At 50.4% G+C, this 20,810-nt stretch overlaps 1 protein-coding gene across 4 annotated transcripts in view; it reads left to right on the top strand.

Annotated features, from left to right (window-relative positions):
• The window catches only part of GOLGA4 (golgin A4), a 717,645-nt gene that overhangs the window by 554,852 nt on the left and 141,983 nt on the right, over positions 1-20,810 (top strand). For 3 of the 4 annotated variants that reach the window (XM_078688271.1, XM_078688272.1, XM_078688269.1), the window contains 4 exons: positions 1,472-1,585; positions 2,839-2,859; positions 3,019-3,087; positions 3,172-3,247. In XM_078688271.1, the coding sequence (XP_078544397.1) occupies positions 1,472-1,585; positions 2,839-2,859; positions 3,019-3,087; positions 3,172-3,247 (280 nt within the window). The remainder of the gene's footprint in view (positions 1-1,471; positions 1,586-2,838; positions 2,860-3,018; positions 3,088-3,171; positions 3,248-20,810) is intronic. The other variant, XM_078688270.1, reaches the window with a different exon arrangement.

The raw sequence follows: 20,810 nt of genomic DNA, 5'->3' as shown, positions 1-20,810 counted from the left end.
TGGCTCTCGCTCTTCAGGGCATTGGGGATCTGAGCCCATGCTGACCTAGGCACACCAAATTCCAGGCTTTCAAGTAGGTACACTTTTTTGTGGAATTGTGCATATTACTGTGCCTATGCAGGTGGAGAAAATTCAGCCCATCATCTTTCTAATTTTTTTAAGTGAGTACCGGAAGATATGATAATGGCTGCACCTATTCTTCACAACGTCAAAGCAAGTCCACAAACATTTTTAGCAAGCAGTATAAAAACCACAGTTGTCAATATAAAGTTGTATCATCAATTCTGCTCTTTAACGACAATAGGGTTTACTTGCCTCTGCAAAGATAACGAGACGGAGGCGAATGTTAACCTAGGCCAGACATACCATTTCCCCTATAAGCTGCAGCCCAAGGAGTGAATTTCAGAACATGATTGACTTCATGACCAACCATAAAAAGTCTGTACATCATCCAAATACCAGGACGCCAATATAAATAGAGCGAGTCAAATGCAGTTTGATGCGTGAAGTGTTTTTATTTTTTTTTGTTTTTTTGACAGGTTGGTTTTGCCCTAAAAAGTACAGCAACTCTCTCCTTGCTTCATCAATGGATCTCTCCTCACCCTGGTCCTCACTGAAGACCACGGTGGGCTCCAACTGGATCTCTTTGTGAGGTTGAGGTGTTTTGATTTGATGACCTTGTTGTTTGTTGTGCCACTGCGTTACAGGTGAACAGAAAAGTTACTTTATACCTGCCAAACAGTAAGGTATAATGCATTGGACCTGAATAACTAGAAATAATGACTCCACTCCTCACTCTACTCGTTGCATTTACTGTAGGCGCCCTGGTATTTGTTGATGCACGTGTTAGACTGGGAGGTCATACCTTTAACATCCTGTTTAACTGATGACTCCTCACTTCCTTTTTGGTTGATGTAATCATTAAAAGCACACTGCTCCATTCTAGTTGAGACCTCCTGTGTGGGGCTGGTTTGAACATTTCTACCAAGACTGATTTTGGTTTCTAATCCCTCTCTCATCTTAACTCAAAATTGAAATCACAATATCTCCCGTCACCAGTCTGGAGGGTAAGACTGCATCCTCGGTATGCGTAGGGGCTCTAACCGTGCTCATTCTAGTCTTTTCTATGAAATGACACAAGATTTCAGCCCACAGTAGCCTGTTTCCGGGATGGGTTGTTTCTCTTAGAGAACCCCAGCCAAGAAATTTTCTTTTTTGAGAGGGCCAGTAATTTGATGCAGGAGTATCTTCATTTTTGGCATTAAGCACCACATATTATGACTAATGGACAGAGACTTCGAAATCCAGTTTTTTACTTACAGACTAGTAGTTATTACTACGTCTTCCAAATAATAAATTATTATATGAACGATTGTCTACCTTGCTAACTAGTGAAATGAACACGCATCGTCTTTTTCATGTACGGACAGTTGTTATTAATTTGCGAATGTCCTTCGATCTCCTATTTCAGGCTCGAGAGGAAGAAATGACAGCCAAGGTGGCTGAACTGCAGGCGCAGCTGGAAGAACTACAGACTGAATACACCCAGAAAGTGGCCGAGCAACAGAACAGCAGCGTTGAAGGGGTGAGCTGGCATCTCAGCTAGTTATTGCTTTGTATAAATGAATAAAGTGTTCATGTTTATCTCCCTGTAGTTAACACATGTTTAGCTGGAGATGTAATGAGGGGCCTGTTGAAGGCTTTCTTAGAAAGCAATGTATTTTCTTGAAGACTATCTATTTGTTGATCACCGAAGCAGTGTTTTCCTGGATGGTGGTAGTCACTTGTATGCTTCCCTTGTGTTCTGCGTAATAAAACAAAGTAGGTTTGTTGCTTTGATGTGTGCAGCTCCCAGCTCCACTAACACTGAGTAATTTTCTGTGTTACTTTGCTAGAAGCTGCAACTTCATAGCTGAGTCTGGTCGGAAAATAATGTTGTACAATCTCTTTAGATTTGTTCGTAAAGTTACAAGGGTGTGCATCATAGGAAGGTGTTTTATCCTGAGCATGGAACAGTTATTATCAAAATGCTGCTAAGCAGCAAAGACTTGATTTTCCTATCCCTTTCATGGAAGAAGAATGGTGCCAAAAAGAGTAAGAAGGGAAAGTGAAGGAACGCCATATTGTTCACCCCTCCAAGAAACAAACTAAGCGAGCTATCTGTGGATCCGCATCCTCTATGCTAGGTCCATTAAGCTGGATCCCAGTGCAAGAGGCGTTGAGAGTAGCTGATGGGTCTGTTTCTAGCTGTATGCCATGACTGGCAACTAAACGTGAATCAAATATTCACAATGAAATAAATGGTAGGACCAGTGTACCGACCATTCAGAGTGTTCACCCCCTTACACTTATCTAGCTTCTGATCCTGATGTCCTGGCCTTTCGCATCATTTTGTACATATTCCTTCCCCCTACAATTTAGTAGTGAAAGATGGTTAAAATGTAATATATGTTTATTTGATAACATTTTTTCAGAGTAGCAGCAGAAACATTTGCATTTGCTATTGTGATTGGTGAATAATTCCGAGTTACTGTCATGACACAGTACAATTACTTTTACGTTTCCTGTGAAGGCAGATCTTTCAAGTCTGTGACATTAACACAGTTTAATAGAGCAGTCTCATGAAACCAGGAGTTTCTACCCGCATTTTTGAAATGATGTAATGGAAGTATATGCTGTAAAGACATATCCCCGTTGGTAGGCCATGTCTGGGTAATCCTCCTGTTGTATTACTGTTTTTGACTTTCAGAAACGTGTGTTGAAATATTAGCGACTTGCAAGAAGAAAATCGATTTGTAAAAATATAGAACTAAAATGTTTTAATTTATTTTGTTGTAGATAACAACGGACGATCTTCAGGTAAGCAGCAGTTTCGCTGTATGACCACGTCTATAAAGAAGTGGGAAATGTATTGTCATTGCACAACCTTTAAATGGAAGCTTCTTTACCGCATGTTTTCAACATCTGATAGTAAAATAAAGGCGGTTGACCGATGTCATTTCCTCGTCTTTTTTGCAGACACAGCTGTCCGAGAAAACCACTCTACTTAATGAGGCTAAGTTGAAGGAGCAGGAGTTCAGGGAGCAGGTACGAGTGCTATTTAAATAAAGTAATAATGTGTATGCGCTCTTTCTTCGGTGCTTTGTTTGACGAGTTGCCTTTTTTTCTTAGATCCACACGCTGGCAGATCAGCTGAGAAAATATGAGAGGAACGTGTTTGTCACACCGCTCGGAACGCCGTACAGAGGTATGGCACCTTTACATTTCTTCTACTTGTAGTGTAAGATAGGCATAAATCGTATATTTTAACACGTTTCAAACATTAGGGTGAAATAAAATAGCCGTTACTAAGTCTTGTTTCCCAACACTTATTGCTTAGGTACTTCTCCAGCTCTGTATTTTAGTTTTCACTACATTTTATTGGCATGTAAAGCTAGTAAGAAAACATTCCTCCGGTAGAGACTTCTAGGTTGAGATTCCTTACCTTAAAATTATCCTTGGGTGTCAGACTGCATCCTGAATTTAGTTTGTGAGCTGTACCCCTGTGTGCCTCTAGGTGGTGGTGTTTTACTCCGCATGGCATTGTCCGCGCCGCAAGTGGCATGCACAGTGCTTATATAGGTGCTAACCCAGCACGCTAATGTCAGTTAATTTCTTTCCCTGCCAGTCAGTGCAGATGCGTAGAGAGCTACACCCAGTCATTTTTTGACTGACCATTTTCAACTTTTTGTCGAAGGTCTTTTTTGAGATCTTCTCCTGGTGTGGCAGGAAGTCAACTAGGAAGGCCGGCTTCAGGCCCTCCGGCGCCTATCACCCACAGATGTAGATGACTGACCCGCACTTTGTTTGCCTCTGGTGCCTTGAGTACGACAACGATGCGAAGACCTGCTTTGACTGCCGCTCCATGCACCCCAAGGCTTTGAGGAAGGGAGGGAGGATTCCCTCAAGCTAATTTCCGCACATCTGACGCCACAACAATCTCGATCCCGCTTGAGAAAGAAGGTCCTGGGATTAGTCGTGGAGCCCATGATCCTCATTGCAGTCAAAATCATCTTTGGGTAAGTTCCAAAAGAAAAAGAAGAGTAAAGTCGAAGAGGTCTTCAACTTCGCCCAGTCTGATGAAGTAATCCATCAAGACAAGAGAGCTTCATCATTCGAGGCTTGGTTCTATGATTGAGCCTGCACCTGAGCCATCTCCGCGCCTCCCCGAGTTTCAGGGAGCCTCAGCGACACTTTGCCGAACTTCATGAGTTCTATAGGACCATGCACCTCATATTTGGGCTGCCCTTTCCTGATGGCCCAGCTTTGGACCCTTTGGTATTTGGGAGGGGCCACCCTGGATCTCCGACGGTGTTTCAGTCCCAGGCTCCAGTCGGGCCGTTTGGATCTATGGATGGATCCGGAACAGCGTAGGTCATACCACCTTGACCTTTCCTGGCGCCGGTCCCAATGCTGATGCTCCCGGAGCCCTCTGGCAACGCCGTTACCATTCTGATTCCCAACTGGGTGTCATCTGGCGCCTACTGGAGCATGCGTTCCAGTCCAGAGCCCGAGCCCTGTTCCTATGTGCTGGGACTCAGGGAAGATTAGGACGGGGTAGCTGGACCCTGAAGAATACCAGCTCCTAGACCCTAACATGGACTGATGTGAAGAATTGGCGGACACTAGCGAACTGGACACTTCTCCAGATACTGGCATGATCTCTCCTACTGTCGTAGCTACAGATAGGGAGCCTCTTTTGCTATGGTGTTGAGAACGGCGGCCGTGGTCCTGGACCTTAACCTACCCTCAGTGCCAGTCAAAACGAACATTTTGACAGAGGTGCGTCAGCCGGGCGTGACCCCCTCAGTACTACTTCTTCCATTGAATGATGACCTCACAGACTTCCTGTTTGGGACTTGGTCCAAACCCTCCTGTGAACAGAACGATAGCCTATTACCACTGCCCCGCCCCAGGGGTCCCCAATTTGCCCATACAGAACCCTACCCCAGGGAGCTTGATGGTCTACGGTTCCATCGCCAGTGTAAATCATGCTGCATTCCCAACTGCTCCACTAGATAGTGAACTCAAGAGGCGTGATACCTTAGGAAAGAAAATGTTTTCTTCCAACAGCATTGCACTGCAGTCCGTGAATACTGTGTGCCTTTTGAGCCATTACTCCCATGCACTGTAGGATTCGGTTGTGCAGGTGCTGTTCATGGTCCTAAAGAAGCCCTGGTCCTACTTTCCCATGCTGTTACAGACGGGAGAGATGCAGCCGAGTTCATGATCTGATGTGGTTTGGACTCAACCGACGAGCTGGGAATGGTTTCTTCATCTGCCTTATGGCCACATGGCCTCCTGCATCCTGCTTGTGACGCATGCCTGCTGGCATATGCAGGATCTGCAGTGGGACTTGCAGTCCAGTGGGCTTAGCATCAGGGGAATCTCTACAACATGGTCCAGATCTCAGATGGAACTGCAAAAGATCTGCAGTGGTGATTAGCGAACCTTAATTGGGTCAGCGGCAACCCCTTCTCCCACAAAATCTAACAGTGGTGACAGATGCGTTACTCCTGGGATGGGAAAGCCATCTTGGAGCGGTGAAGATCAGACGTATCTGATCTCCAGCTTAATCCAGACTCCAATAAAATCTACATCAATACAGACACTGGTAAAGTTACCTTCTGTAGTAGGGGATCTCTGTGTATAGTCATAATCTAGTGAATAGTCCCGCCCATGTGCGTGGACCCCGGAGCAATCAAAAATAATCTCTTACAGTGTCGAAAAATGCAGAAATGCACAGACACTTAAGAGAGAATTTAAAGACAGATAATGCAGCCTAAAAAAGGCTACACTGTCCAGTACTTCAACTAGAAATTCCACCATAAAATCCACAAAAACAGCAAAGCCTGTACAGATTTCCCTTGCTTTAACAGCAAAATCTTTCAGGAATGATAGAGAGAAGGACCTGGACAGACAAGCCCCATAGGCTGCCATTATGTGGCTCAGAACAGGATACTGTGCCTTTAAGAGAACTTTCCAGAACGTCACAGTATCCCAGAATGCCCTGCAGGTCCCAGTTACTTTCAGTTCTTTTTTCCGGCTCCTGCAAGCAGGACCCTGGAGCATTGAGCTCTCCCTTTTCTAGGGTTTATTGGTGTTTTTCACTTTAAAATCGATTTAAGTGCTTTCTAAGTACTTTTGGGCTTTTCTTCTTAGTGTTTTGCACTCTTTTCATGTCAAATATGCCTTCTTTATTTGACAAATGCCCGGAGTGCTCCAGGAAGATAGCTAAGTCAGACCCTCATGAGGTGTGTATCCTCTGCCTGCCCTCTTCCCATGTTCCAGAGGGGAGTGAGATCTGCAAAGGCTTCTCTGGCAGGACCCTGAAAGACAGAATGAAGATCAGACTTCAGGGCCTCGAGGAAAGAAGGCTGAAGGCGCAAGGTGGGTCTGGAGGGGCTTCATCTGCCCATGCTGAGGCCTCTGGGGGGCTCCCCAGGGGCAGGAAGTCCAGCAAACGTCCACAGTCTCCGTCTGGGTCGGTAGCACTGACCACGACGTCGAGAGGGAGGTCCATGGCCGGTTCCCAGTCTCTTATCATAGGAGGGAAGAGGAATTCACGTCCATTCAGTTCCCCTGAATAGGTACCTTAATAATCACACAAGAGAATGGACACTTGTTTCTACAATAACCAATGGTTATTTCTTGACAACCCTCATAGGCGCTATGATTTTATTGTTGCGGTGTATCTTTTCTCCTCCCCTTCTTTAGCGTCATGGCATAGTCATTGGGTTGTCAAGTAACGTGCTATATGCCTGCCTCACCCGAGGCAACCTCTGGTAAGTGTAGAAGTGTCCAGGGGGGCGTGGCCAACAGCATGCCGAGTTAGTCGTGTGACCCGGGAGCTCCCGGCCGACAGGACCAAAATCCGGCGTTAATTACTACTACCACCTACTATCTCACTGAAAAACGTGTGGCGGAAACCTCAGAGACGAGTGAATGTGACGGCGGGAGGTTTCGCCGAGTCCGGAGCTGTACATTCGGAGTTTCATTCGGAGGCCGGCGGATGACACAGCGGAGCAACATGGCGGCCTCATAGTGAGATCTGTGTCCGAGAGGCAGTGGAGAACGCCACGGGCTCTGTGCCACTAATCCAGAGACAACTTACTCCTACGGTACTCGGACAACGAGGTACCGCACCCAGCACAACGTTGACCACAGGTTCTACGGGATACCGGGGCCCGACATCCCAACACAAGATGGCGGACTGCCCGGGACAACGACCGGGGCTGCAGCGAGATCACCGGGGGCGCTGAACGGGAGCACGAAACGAGGAACCGACTGGCGACCCGGCGGGGGCAGCCGATGAAGGGACTCCGACCACACGGGGCAGATCACACCCACCGGAGACTGCCGCGGTGAGTCGGGACGCGCGCACCTTGTCGCCGGGGTGGCGGAGTGGCTCGGCAGCCGCGGCGGGCATACCGCAGGAGTGACATCCGGCGAAACTGCGCCCCACCGCTCAGCGGCTGGCACCCAGGGAAGACAGCGGGAAGGCAGCGGACAATGGTGTGGAGCCCCTTGAAGCCCGGTAAATACTTTACCAAGATGGCGGCCACAGCACTCTACAGGATACCCCAACCACAGAGGTCGCCGCGAGTTGGGATCTAGCCCGGTCCAGAAAGTGCAAGCAAGAACGGAACTGGCACCGAGGGGCCGACCGAGGAGGGGGTAGGACACACACCTCCTCCCACACCACCGCTCGTGTGACAGCGTGAGGTGACGGAGTGGGGAGGCAGACACCAATGCCGCAGGCTGCCACGAGGAGACCCGCAGCCACAGATTGCCAGATCAGGAGAGACGTTGTGCAGCCTGGGGATCTGGGACTAGACAGAGGTCCAGTAACACATATGGACCGCCACGGGGGCCACAGACGAGGAGTAACCCCTCAACTCGCCACCCGTGACTGAGCAAACAGGCCCCTGGGTGAGGGGAGTCTTGCCCTTTTGGCTGGACCGGAGGCCTGGGACATAATCCGATCCCAGACAGAGACAGACACAGGGTCACGTAGCGACGAGGCTGCTGCGGATCGCTGCACCCCCTCCCCCCCCATACACACATCGCCCTGAGTCAGAGGTTAGGGCGCAACAGTTTCATAGCAGCGAGCCACACGCAGGGGGGTGGCAGGAGACGCGGACACCAATATTGAACAGCGGCACTCCTTATCTCCATCGGCTGCGGAGGGGCGCCCCTCGTCTTGGCCGCGCAATCCCGACCCCACCTTGACAATCATGGGGAAGAACAACCCACCACCCAAGCCTCTGAAACAGGGCCCTATGGACAATTTTGCAGCACCTCGACTGATCAGAGGGAACTCGGAGGCTTCGTCTGAGGGTCTCATCGACAATGGAGCTCTGCTTGCGGCAATACAGGCGTCGAGAACGGATATCCAGGAATCACGGGCGGCATTGGAAGTCAAGATCGGGGAGGTGGGATCGGAAGTCACCCTCCTGTGACAGGACTTTAAGAACCTCTCAGCCAGAGTGACGGACACGGAATCGCGCATCGGAGAAGCGGAAGACGCGATCACCACGGTCCGGAGGGAAATGGCGGAACTCCAAGCGTCACACCGACAACTGCTGTGGAAGGTGGACGATGCCGAAAACCGAGCCCGCCGCAACAACCTACGCTTCGTGGGCTTTAGGGAAGGAATTGAGGGGACAGATATGTCAACGTTCCTATACGCATGGCTCAAGGACACCTTCCCAAGGGCGCCCTTCTCGGCATGCTTCGTGATTGAAAGAGCTCACAGGACACTACTGGCGAAACCCCCGGAGGGAGCTCGACCTAGACCGGTGATCGCACGTTTCCTCAACTTTGCAGATAGAGACCTGATCTTGAGGGAAGCAAGGAAACTAGGAGAAATCAGGTGGGAGAATACCAACATCATGATCTTCCCAGACTACAGCCAGGAGGTGCAGAAGCAGAGGCGCTCCTTTGACTCGGTAAAAACTAAACTCAGATCCATGAACATTACCTATATGCTGCTCTTCCCGGCTAAACTCAAAGTCATCTATAAAGATAAGGCACTCTTCTTTACCCATCCGGAAGACGCATGGCAGTGGCTCGAGGAGAGGCCGATCTTCACAGGCAGAGAGACTGCTGGCCGAGAGGAATTGGAAAAGGTCGTGAGAGAAAAGGCGCAATGGGGCCTACCCCAACGACAGAGGAGGAAATCCAGAAGGACATTTGCTCGCACCTCGGGAACCCCATACCATACCCGCCCGTCGGCAGGAGGCAGAAGGGGGAGATCAGAATCTCCCGGGACATCCTACAACGCAGACAGGCCATTGCGGGGGGACCGCATACGGACCTGCTCGGACGGAGAAGACGAATACGGTATCGAGCCCAGAGACTCGGCGACAGGGACAAAAGAACCACCTAGTCCTCAGAACTCAGTCCATCCCCTGGTGACTGAGATCCGCAACCTGGAACAGGAACCTTCCGACAAATTGAGTGGGGCGGAAACGTCGACGCAAGACTCACACTCATGATCTGCTGCTGAGGTGGACTACTGTAACGTCGGCCGGGAGGATGGTGGCACGCAAGTTGTCACTACCCCTTTGTTTCTTATTTTTGTATTTCCTATTGGGGTTTTGTTGATAGACGTTAAGACATTTCTTCAAGGTTTACTGAGTAGCTGATTAACGGGAGGGAGAGGGTGGGCGACAGACCGACTCCTACTGAAAGCTCTGCCCTCTGGGGGATGAGTCTGGAAGGGGAGGGAGGTGGGGAGGGCAGCAGGGGGGAAAGAGTTCAACAAGTTGGGACAGGGAGGGGGGAACAGGGGGGGGAAGCCACTAGCGTACACACTGAAGCACTACTTTTTGTACACGTCCGAAATGCTCACAGAACATAAGCAACACCCCACGTCATGGCAGGTACACTGACCCCAGGAAGGTAGAGGGGTTTCACTCCTTACATGGAATGTCAACGGCCTGGGTTCCAGAATAAAGAGAGGGCTAGTAAACGCGTATATCAAAAGGGTGGCCCCGGACTTTGTCCTCCTACAGGAAACCCACCTACGAGGGGACAAGTGTGCGTTTATAGCGAGAGGGAGATACACGGTTCTGGCACACGCAGGGTACACAACAGATTCGAGGGGGGTGGCGGTGCTGATAAGGAACTCGTCCCCGTTCATAACTACACGCACATGGATAGACCCGCAGGGCACATATGCGGGGGTACAGGGATTGTGGAAGAGGCAAACATACACAGTGATTTCGGTGTACGCCCCACCGAAACTACAGGCACGGACACACACAGCACTCGCTTCCATCCTCCTAGACACTGCGGACTCGATCCAAATAGTGGGTGGCGACTTTAATGATGTAATGTCAGAAGAGTTAGATCGCACTGGGCCTACTCGCAGAGGGGGGGCACCGACCACGCTATCGCAACACATGACTGGTCTAGGTTTCACTGACATCTGGCGGTGGCGGCATCCGAACCAAGAGGCGTACTCCTATTCGGGGGCACATAGAGTATTCTCCAGATTAGACTACATCTTTATGGCCAGGCACCACCTCGCTGTAGAAGACGAGATTGCGTACAAGGCGAGGGGAATATCAGACCACTCGCCACTGTTCGCAAAGGTGGGGTCCGATAGGGGGAAAAGAGGCACAGAATGGCGCCTGGCAGCCTGGGACCTCCAAAACCGAGAGGTAGCGCGAGGGCTTCGGGCTGACATCAAAGTCTACATGGCAGAAAATGAGGGCTCGGTTGATTCTGGCTCGACCCTCTGGGAGGCAATGAAAACGGTCATCAGGGCCAGGATACAGAGTAGGCTGAAAGCGGAACGGAGGAAGCAACTTGCGGAGACAACGGAACTTGAAAATGCGATACTGCGCCTTGAAGGGGAATACCAGATCCATAAAGAGGATACAACCCTGAGAAGACTGCTAGACAAACAGCGGGAATATAGAGAACTAGTAGCCAACGAGGCACGGACTCAATCCCTGGCAACTCTCCACCGTTTATACGATGTGGGGGACAAGTCGGGCAAACTCCTAGCCTGGCTGAGCAGAAAAGAGAGAGCAGCAAGATGGGTGGAACGGATTAGAGGGTCGGATGGGGTCCTGGTCCATACTGACAGGGAAATTGCGAACGTTTTTGCGTCCCATTACGCACACTTTTACACCGCTAGAGACCTCGGGACTGAAGGAGAGGCACTTCAATACATGGCAGGGGTTGATCTACCTACACTGCCGCCCGACACTAGCGCAACACTAGAGGCGGAAATTACACTCGACGAGATTTCCGATGCCATAAACAAACTTAAAACAGGAAAAACGCCGGGACCAAATGGATTCCCAGCGGAATTTTTTAAGCGCACATCGGACCTATTGACGCGTCATCTCAAAGCCTTATACGCTGCTTCCTACCGGGAAGGCCGCCTACCACCAGACCTCACATTGGCTACTATAGTCCCGATCCACAAACAGGGAAAGCCCAAAGACGAATGTGCCTCCTACCGCCCCATCTCCCTCTTAAACATGGAGGCGAAGATTCTAGCTACAGTCCTGGCGACGCGCTTGAGATCGGTGATCCCGGATCTCATACATGCGGATCAATCCGGATTCCTGCCGGACAGGGCGACTAAGTTGAACCTTAGACGCACGCACAACTGGCTCCAAGAAGTTAAGGACAGGGAGGAGCCCCACTGGTTCCTATCCCTAGACGCTGAAAAAGCGTTTGATGCAGTGCATTGGCCCTTCCTGATGGCTACATTACAGCGGTTCGGATTAGGCCCGATATTCCAGGGATGGATACGGTTGCTTTACACAGAGCCGAAAGCGCGCGTCAGAGTGAATGGCCGACTGTCCCATGAGTTTCAGATCTCTAGGGGAACGAGACAGGGGTGCCCCCTGTCTCCTCTCCTCTTCACGCTGACGATTGAGGTCCTGGCGGCTAGGATCAGGCAAAACGCAGACGTCAGCGGTTTCACGTGGGAGAAGGGGGGAGGACCACAGGAAAAAATATCGTTATATGCTGATGATGTGCTGCTATATATAACGAAACCCGAGAACTCGATCCCGGCGCTCTTTAATGAGTTGAATGACTTTGGAGCGAGGGCAGGCCACACGATCAACTGGAACAAATCAGTTCTCTACGACCCTAGGGGAACTCACGACTGGGGGGCTATTCCCGACCAGTTGCACACCACCATAGACGGCTTTCAATACTTAGGTGTTTATATCACTTTAGATCGCGCTCGTTCTTATCACAATAACGTCGACCGGATAATGATAGAAGCGCGGGAGGACATGACTAGATGGAGACTACTGCCTCTTACCCTATTGGGCAGGGCTGCCATGTATAAGATGATAACTCTCCCTAAGTTCCTTTATGCCCTCCAGAATGAATACTATCCGCTCCCGGCCAACACACTTTCCATCATACATGCAGACCTCCGTTCGTTCCTGTGGCTGGGGAAACAACCACGAATCGCTCTCCAAACACTCCAACGACACCAATATAGCGGGGGGATCTCACTACCCAACCTGGAGGCGTATTACTGGGCGGAACACTGAACACCGATTAATGACTGGATACACACCCCAGTGGACCACCCGACCTATGCGCTGGAGAGGCATAAACTGTCTCACCACAATATACTCCACTACCTATACGGGGGAAAGATACAGAGGTCACTCCTACCAGCTACTACGATCACCCTGAGGGCGTGGACACGAGCCACGAAACGCAAAGGCTGGGGGGGACGGCTAACACGTCAGACGCCGCTTTGGCATTGCCAATGGCTGCCTGAACTGAAGAAACTGAAAGGGTTCCAAAGGTGGGACGACATAGGTATCTCGCATATTGGAGATGTGATATGCGGGGGTGAAATGAAATCCTTCCACAGGCTACAGGCGGACTTTGGATTACATCGTTCGCAACTGTTTAAACACACTCAATTCGCCCATGCGTGGAGGGCACAAAATATTGCACTAGTAGACATACCGGAGTACGCTCCACTAGAAGGTAGACTCCTCCAGGAACAGATGATACACCAGGCGGTCTCCCTCACATACAAGACACTAACAAACCATATGCTGGGTGACTTACTGAAACTGAGAGGGTTATGGGAGGCGGAGGTGGGGGAGATGGAGGACTTGGATTGGGAGATGGCCCTGATGCACCCCCGGGAGGTGGCGATTAAGTCGCGGCTAAGGCTCATCCAACTAAATGTGCTCCACAGGACCTACTTTGATAGGGTACGCCTCATGAAAACCGGGAAAATAAATGATCCCACATGCCTCAGATGTCAGCGACAACGAGGAGACTTTTATCACACTATATGGTCCTGCGAAACGATACAAATTTATTGGACACACATCTTCACGGAGTTGGGAGAGGTATTAGGCTTCGAACTGGTACAGGACCCGAAGTTGGCGTTGCTAGGCATATCAACGGAGGTGGACCTGCCACGCCCACAACTCATATTCCTGGTGTTGGCACTAGTTGTAGCTAAGCGAGACATAGCAAAGTACTGGGGCGCCACAGAACCACCAACAATAGAGGAATGGAGAAGGGGTTTGGATCTTTACATGGGAGCAGAGAGGGTGACGTACAAGGCGAGAGGTTGCCCCAAGAAGTTCAGGAGGGTGTGGGCCAAGTGGAGACTCTATCGTGGACTTGAGGTGGGACCGGGAGAGTCGAATGGGCGGGTTAATGAGGTTACCGGAATGGCTAATAACCAAACATGACCTCGTGCAGACAGAGCTGGGAACATACAGAAGGGGTAGAGGAGTAGCAGAAGTGATATGCAATAAACGGCGATGATGAGTACCGTTGAGGGCGGGAGGGGGGAAGGGTGAGACTCTAGACACGGTGATTACGACGTACACATTAAAGTGCTTAGAAAGATACGACGTGGCAACTCCCGAGTTGGGGATTGTTTTTCTTGGTTTTATGGAACATGGTTGGGGGGGAGGGAGGGGATACGAATATAAAATGTAGGGATATGCCAAACGATGTAATGCCCGAATAGATGAATATGAGACTTACAACTGAGATGGATTGAAGATTTGCCGCCCGGCCTCTGGGTTGTGGGCTGAAAGGCTGTGTGAGATGGTTTATCATGTTGATAACTTTAGAGATTGTATTCCTCTATTGTCTCCTTGTCTAGGGCAGCTGATATTCATGTACTTCCTACACCAAAAATAAAGGTTTTAAAAAAAAAAAAAAGAAGTGTCCAGAGATACTTAGGACTGGTCCAGAGGGATTAATGTACAGTGCCAGATGAGTGGGTATAAAAACAGTGATGCATCAAAACCAAAATTTATTATAAGATGATGCACACTGTGATAAAAAGGGGGAATAGTGATATATTCGGTAATCGAGTTACAGGACTACCATATAACTCTATCAGTAGGTCAACATGTTTCAGCTCTGTTGGGCCCGCAAGGGTCTGTAGAGCTTTCGTCAGGACAAAAACAGAAAATTAATACTCACACAATTAGTGTAGTTTTCAATGGGGGGTATGAGATTCTCATACTGAGATTCCTGTGTATTGGAAACAAAATACAGTTATCATTAGAATTTAAAATGTAACATTGATTAGCAGCATATAGCATATACACAGAAAATCTCTGTGGCTAGATCCAGAAAAAATGAATATATTGTCATTTATTCATATCTATATTGTGTGCACCACACTCTGGGCACTGAAACGAAATAAGAGCTAAGAGGAGGGAGAGTGGGAGAACAAATGGATGGCTAGTTAGATTGTTTATAAAAAAGAGCCAAAGCACCAAGCGGTTGTTCAGGTCTAGGTACAAGGCAATATTGAGGATAAGCGAAGTAGTTTATACAGTAATTACAAAAATAGCAGCATAAGTTGAAGTTTGCTGCAGTCTACAAGTTTTTTGTAAGGAACAGCGGGTTGGCTTGTCCGCATAGAAACAGTTGCCTGTTGCGTGAGTAAGGGTCAAAATGCCCTAAGACACACCAACTCGTGTCAAATGGGGCACATTTCTACAGCAAAAATCGGCAGCGCCATCTTTTACAGTTACCATTGCGTGTGTGTGGATGACCAGAACAGCCGATTGTAATTGTGTGGTCCATTACGGGCCACGTGGATATGTAAAATTACACTTGATTGTTGGGGCCCCGTACCAGCCATATATGCTTCTGTTTAGAGCGGATGACTGGGGTGGCGCAGAAGCGTTACATTTTAACAAATTGTGGCATGAAGGAAATAAAAAATAAAAAGCGGTGTGCACAATACCTTAGTTGCCGGTTAATCTCTCTACATCTGTCCGACTTCTGCGCCACCCCAGTCATCCGCTCTAAACAGAAGCATATATGGCTGGTACGGGGCCCCAACAATCTAGTGTAATTTTACATATCCACGTGGCCCGTAATGGACCACACAATTACAATCGGCTGTTCTGTCCATCCACACACACGCAATGGTAACTGTAAAAGATGGCGTCCGATTTTTGCTGTAGAAATGTGCCCCATTTGACAGGAGTTGGTGTGTCTTAGGGCATTTTGACCCTTACTCACGCAACAGGCAACTGTTTCTATGCGGACAAGCCAACCCGCTGTTCCTTACAAAAAACTCGTAGACTGCAGCAAACTTCAACTTATGCTGCTATTTTTGTAATTACTGTATAAACTACTTCGCTTATCCTCAATATTGCCTTGTACCTAGACCTGAACAACCGCTTGGTGCTTTGGCTCTTTTTTATAAACAATCTAACTAGCCATCCATTTGTTCTCCCACTCTCCCTCCTCTTAGCTCTTATTTCGTTTCAGTGCCCAGAGTGTGGTGCACACAATATAGATATGAATAAATGACAATATATTCATTTTTTCTGGATCTAGCCACAGAGATTTTCTGTGTATATGCTATATGCTGCTAAAAATGTTACATTTTAAATTCTAATGATAACTGTATTTTGTTTCCAATACACAGGAATCTCAGTATGAGAATCTCATACCCCCCATTGAAAACTACACTAATTGTGTGAGTATTAATTTTCTGTTTTTGTCCTGACGAAAGCTCTACAGACCCTTGCGGGCCCAACAGAGCTGAAACATGTTGACCTACTGATAGAGTTATATGGTAGTCCTGTAACTCGATTACCGAATATATCACTATTCCCCCTTTTTATCACAGTGTGCATCTTCTTATAATGAATTTTGGTTTTGATGCATCACTGTTTTTATACCCACTCATCTGGCACTGTACATTAATCCCTCTGGACCAGTCCTAAGTATCTCTGGACACTTCTACACTTACCAGAGGTTGCCTCGGGTGAGGCAGGCATATAGCACGTTACTTGACAACCCAATGACTATGCCATGACGCTAAAGAAGGGGCGGAGAAAAGATACACCGCAACAATAAAATCATAGCGCCTATGAGGGTTGTCAAGAAATAACCATTGGTTATTGTAGAAACAAGTGTCCATTCTCTTGTGTGATTATTACGGTTCCCAGTCTCTCCAGGGCTCTGGGTCGAGAAAACGTCGCCCGTCGACGTCGAGGGACTTGCACAGGCCGCCGTCGAACCCAGTCACGGTTTCATCGTCGTCGTCGACGTCGAGTGATCGGCGTCGACGGGCCCGGCGTCGGCGCTCGCCGTCGAGGCGACACCACCGATCGCCGTCGACGAACAGGACATCGTCGTCGTCGAGGGGATCCTCGGCGTCGAGGCCGCCGTCGAAGCGGAAGAGATCGCCGTCGAGGCAGAACAGATCTCCGGCGAGGAAGAAGTCGCCGTCGAGGCGGACGAGGTCGCCGTCGAGGCGGTCCAAGAGGTCGCCGTCGAGGCGGTCCAAGAGGTCGCCGTCGAGGCGCAAGAGATCGCCGTCGAGACATAAAGGATCGTCGTCGAGATGGTCGGGATCGACGTCGAGGCATAGAAGCCGTTAGACGCCGAAGTATGGAAGACGGTCGACGCCGAAGGGGCGCTCGGCGCCTGAACACCATTCTTCGACGTCGAGGAGTCGCGCAGGCAGGCCTAGGACTGTGGGGGGCTCCCCTCAGTCCGGAAGGGATGGCGGGTCACCAGGTTCGGTGTACTCGGAGGTGTATACTCTGAAGAAGACTGTTCCGCCTCCTCCTCCGTTGCCAAGAGGTCTTCCTCCGAGGGCTCCAACCCCTCCTCCGTTGCCTCCTCTGCCGCCGCTTCCAACAGGACCTAGGACCCCTGTGCCAGACAAGCCGCCTCCGGTTCCACCGAGGTCGGTCTCGTTGCCCAGGCTTCCGACTCCTCCTAAGAAGACTCCTAAGTCTAAGGACCCACCCAAGCCCAAGACGTCCGCCCCGGGGAAACCGGCGGAACGTCCCAGACCTAGAAGATCGAGGTCGCGCTCCCGGCGGAGAGACAGATCGAGGAGTAGACATAGGTCCTCCACGAGATCTAGACATCGCCATAGGAGGCATAGGTCCAGGTCCCGTATTACCTCTAGGACCCGTTCCTATTCGCCTACTTTGTCGGATTCCCCGGAGACTAGGGTGTCTCCGATCGACGACATCGGTACATTCCAGGAGGTTCTCCTGAGGGGGGCTGCGAAGTTGGGTATCACGGTGACGGCTCCTACACCTACGACGTCCGTGATATTTGAGACTTTGCACAAGAAGCACCTGTCTCGCCCTCTACTGCCGTTGGTGCCAGGACTGGTCGAACCTGCGGAAGAGCTTTTTCTTACGCCAGCGGTGGTGAAGGCAGCTCCATCCAGACTGCTGAAGAAGTACAGGGCGCCTGACTCGGACCCGGCCTTCCTACGGATGGACCCAGTGCCAGATTCAGTGATAGTGACGGCGGCCAGGAAATTACATTCTACCTCCCCGTCATCCACCGTGCCTCCGGATAAGGAGAGCCGCTGGATTGATTCGGCTGGAAGGAAGGCGTGTGGGACTTCTTCCACTACTATGAAGGCTTCCAGCGACTCGGCGTTGCTAGGACGGTACGACCGTGCGCTGTGGGATTCCATTGAACAGTTCGCGGACCTTGTCCCGCGTGACAGGAAGGACGACTTCATGGAAATCGTCAATGAAGGGATGCTGGTCTCGAACCAGGCCATAAGCGCCGCGGCGGATATCTCCCTGTTGGCCGCACATGGCTACTGCCACGGTATCAACCAACGCCGCCATGCGTGGCTCAGGCTTACGTCACTCAAGCCTGAGGCGCAACAGCGAGTGGCCAATCTGCCGTTTTCCGGTGAGACGCTATTCGGGAAACACGCAGACGACGAAATGGCCCGGATGAAGGCCGAGGCGGAAACCCTGACGGCTGTGGGCTTGGAGAAGCCCAAAGACAAGAAACCCTACCGCCAGTTCCAACGGCGGTTCGGCTCGCAGGGGAAAGGAAGAGGACAGTCTTCGGGACAACAGCAGCAGCAACAACAGCAGCAGTTCAGGAGACCCTTCCTGAAACGCCAGAGGGGTAGAGGTGGACAGCAGTCCTCTACCGCGAACAAGGGCCCGGCCGGGTCTCGACCCTGAGCGGTTACTTCCCCTTCGTCCGTTACCCGCTCCGGTGGGGGGGAAGCGTTCAACTTTTTCTGGCAGAGTGGAGAAAAATTACTCAGGACAAGTGGGTGCTGAATATTGTTTGCAATGGATACAGTCTTCGGTTCACCAGCCCTCCTCCATCGATTCCCCCGGTCAGCTCGCAGTATGAGCTGCGCGAGCTCCAGGCGGAGGCCGATATCCTGTTAAGGAAAAGGGCGATAGAAGACGTACCTCTGTCTCAAAGAGGAAGAGGTCTGTACTCCCGGTTCTTTCTGGTCCGCAAGAAGGACAAGAACGAGTTCAGGCCCATTCTGGACTTGCGACAGGCAAACAAGTGGATTCGCAGAGAAAAGTTTCGCATGCTGTCGTTGCATCAGATCTATCCTCAGTTGCAACAGGGAGACTGGCTATGTGCCATAGACCTACAGGATGCATACTTCCATGTGCCCATTGCATGCAAACACAGGAAGTTCCTGCGATTTCAAGTCGGCACCAATCACTATCAGTACACGGTACTTCCGTTCGGGCTGAAGTCTGCACCCAGAACGTTCTCGAAGTGCATGGCAGTGGTAGCGGCACACCTGAGGAAGAACAAGGTGTTTGTCTAACCGTACCTGGACGATTGGTTGATCAAGGCCTCCTCCTTCTCGGAAGCTCAAGCACACTTCCAGATGACGTGTGTTCTGCTGAACAAGCTGGGGTTGCACATCAACATGTCCAAGTCGGTCCCGACTCCGGTCCAGTGCATTCAGTACTTGGGAGCCTCCATCGATACGCTGTCAGCAAGCGTGTCTCCTTCGGAGGAGCGACGGTTATCACTCCTTCGGAAGGCTCAGGCTCTTTTGACAACTCCATCTACTACTGTGAGGACGGTGTCTTCTCTACTGGGCTCGATGGCCTCTTGTATCTTCCTGACGCCACATGCGCGGCTGCACATGAGACCGCTGCAGGAGTGCTTGGAGGATCAGTGGGACCAGAGGAGAGGATCTTGGGACGACAAGATAAGACTGTCTCTGCATGCTCTTCAGTCTCTGAAGTGGTGGTGTTCAGCGGAGAATCTCCTCAAAGGGGTTCCCTTCCACAAGGACATTCCCACTCAGACTATCGTGACGGATGCTTCTCTCCAGGGCTGGGGAGCGCACTCCGAAGACCTACAGATTCAAGGGAAGTGGTCCCCGACGGAGTCCGCGTACCACATCAATTTCCTGGAACTCAGAGCTGTTCACTTGGCACTGAAGGACCTTTCATCCGTCCTTTCAGACCAACTCTCTGCTTGTACAGACGGACAACACGACAACGATGTATTACCTCAACAAGCAGGGGGGCTCGAGATCCCGCACTCTGTCACAGGAGGCGCAGGCGATCTGGCACTGGCTTCTGGCCCGAGGACTGTCGATAACGGCCACCCATCTGCCAGGTGTGCAGAATGTTCAGGCAGACGAACTGAGCAGGCTGATTCAGGAAAACCACGAATGGGTCATAAACGACGAAGTACTAGGAGAAGTCTTCGCAAGGTGGGGAACTCCAGACGTAGATCTGTTCGCCACCGCCGAAAACAGCAAATGCCGAGACTTCGCCTCCAGGTACTACCAGCCGGGGACGCTGGGGAACGCGTTATGGATCGACTGGTCGAACAGCTTTCTGTACACTTTTCCACCCATTCCCCTGATTCCGACGGTTCTCATCAAGCTGTCCCAGTCCAGGGCGCGGATGATACTGATTGCCCCGGAATGGTCCAGACAGTGGTGGTTCACGGACCTGCTTCACCGGTCTCTCCTTCCTCACATGAAGCTGCCGTGCAGGCCGGACCTTCTCACGAAGTTCGGGGGGCGGATGGTGCACCCCAACCTCTCGTCTTTGAGTTTGGCTGCATGGCTCCTGAAATAGTGCAATATGGCCATCTGAATCTCCCAGAGGATTGTATGGACATATTGAAGGAGGCTAAGCGGCCTTCCACTAGGACTTCTTATGCTTACAAGTGGAAGAGGTTTTGCATCTGGTGCAAGTCCAAGAACTATGACCCTACGGCATGCAAGGAGGATGTCATCCTTCCATATCTACTTCATCTGGCGCAGTCTGGCCTTAATGTCCATTCCATTAAGGTTCATCTGGCTGCTTTGACTGCCTACAGGAAATGCCCTTCACAGACTTCCTTCTTCCAGATCCCTGTGATCAAGGACTTTTTGGAAGGCTTGAAGAAAGTGTTCCCTCCTGTCAGGCTTCCTTCGCCTTCATGGGACTTGAATGTGGTGCTGTCCAGGTTGATGAAGGAGCCTTTTGAACCTATTCATAAGG

This window comes from Lissotriton helveticus, chromosome 4_1 (genome assembly GCF_964261635.1).
Source record: "Lissotriton helveticus chromosome 4_1, aLisHel1.1, whole genome shotgun sequence".
NCBI lineage: Eukaryota > Metazoa > Chordata > Amphibia > Caudata > Salamandridae > Lissotriton > Lissotriton helveticus.
This window is presented reverse-complemented; position numbering and strand designations above follow the sequence as displayed.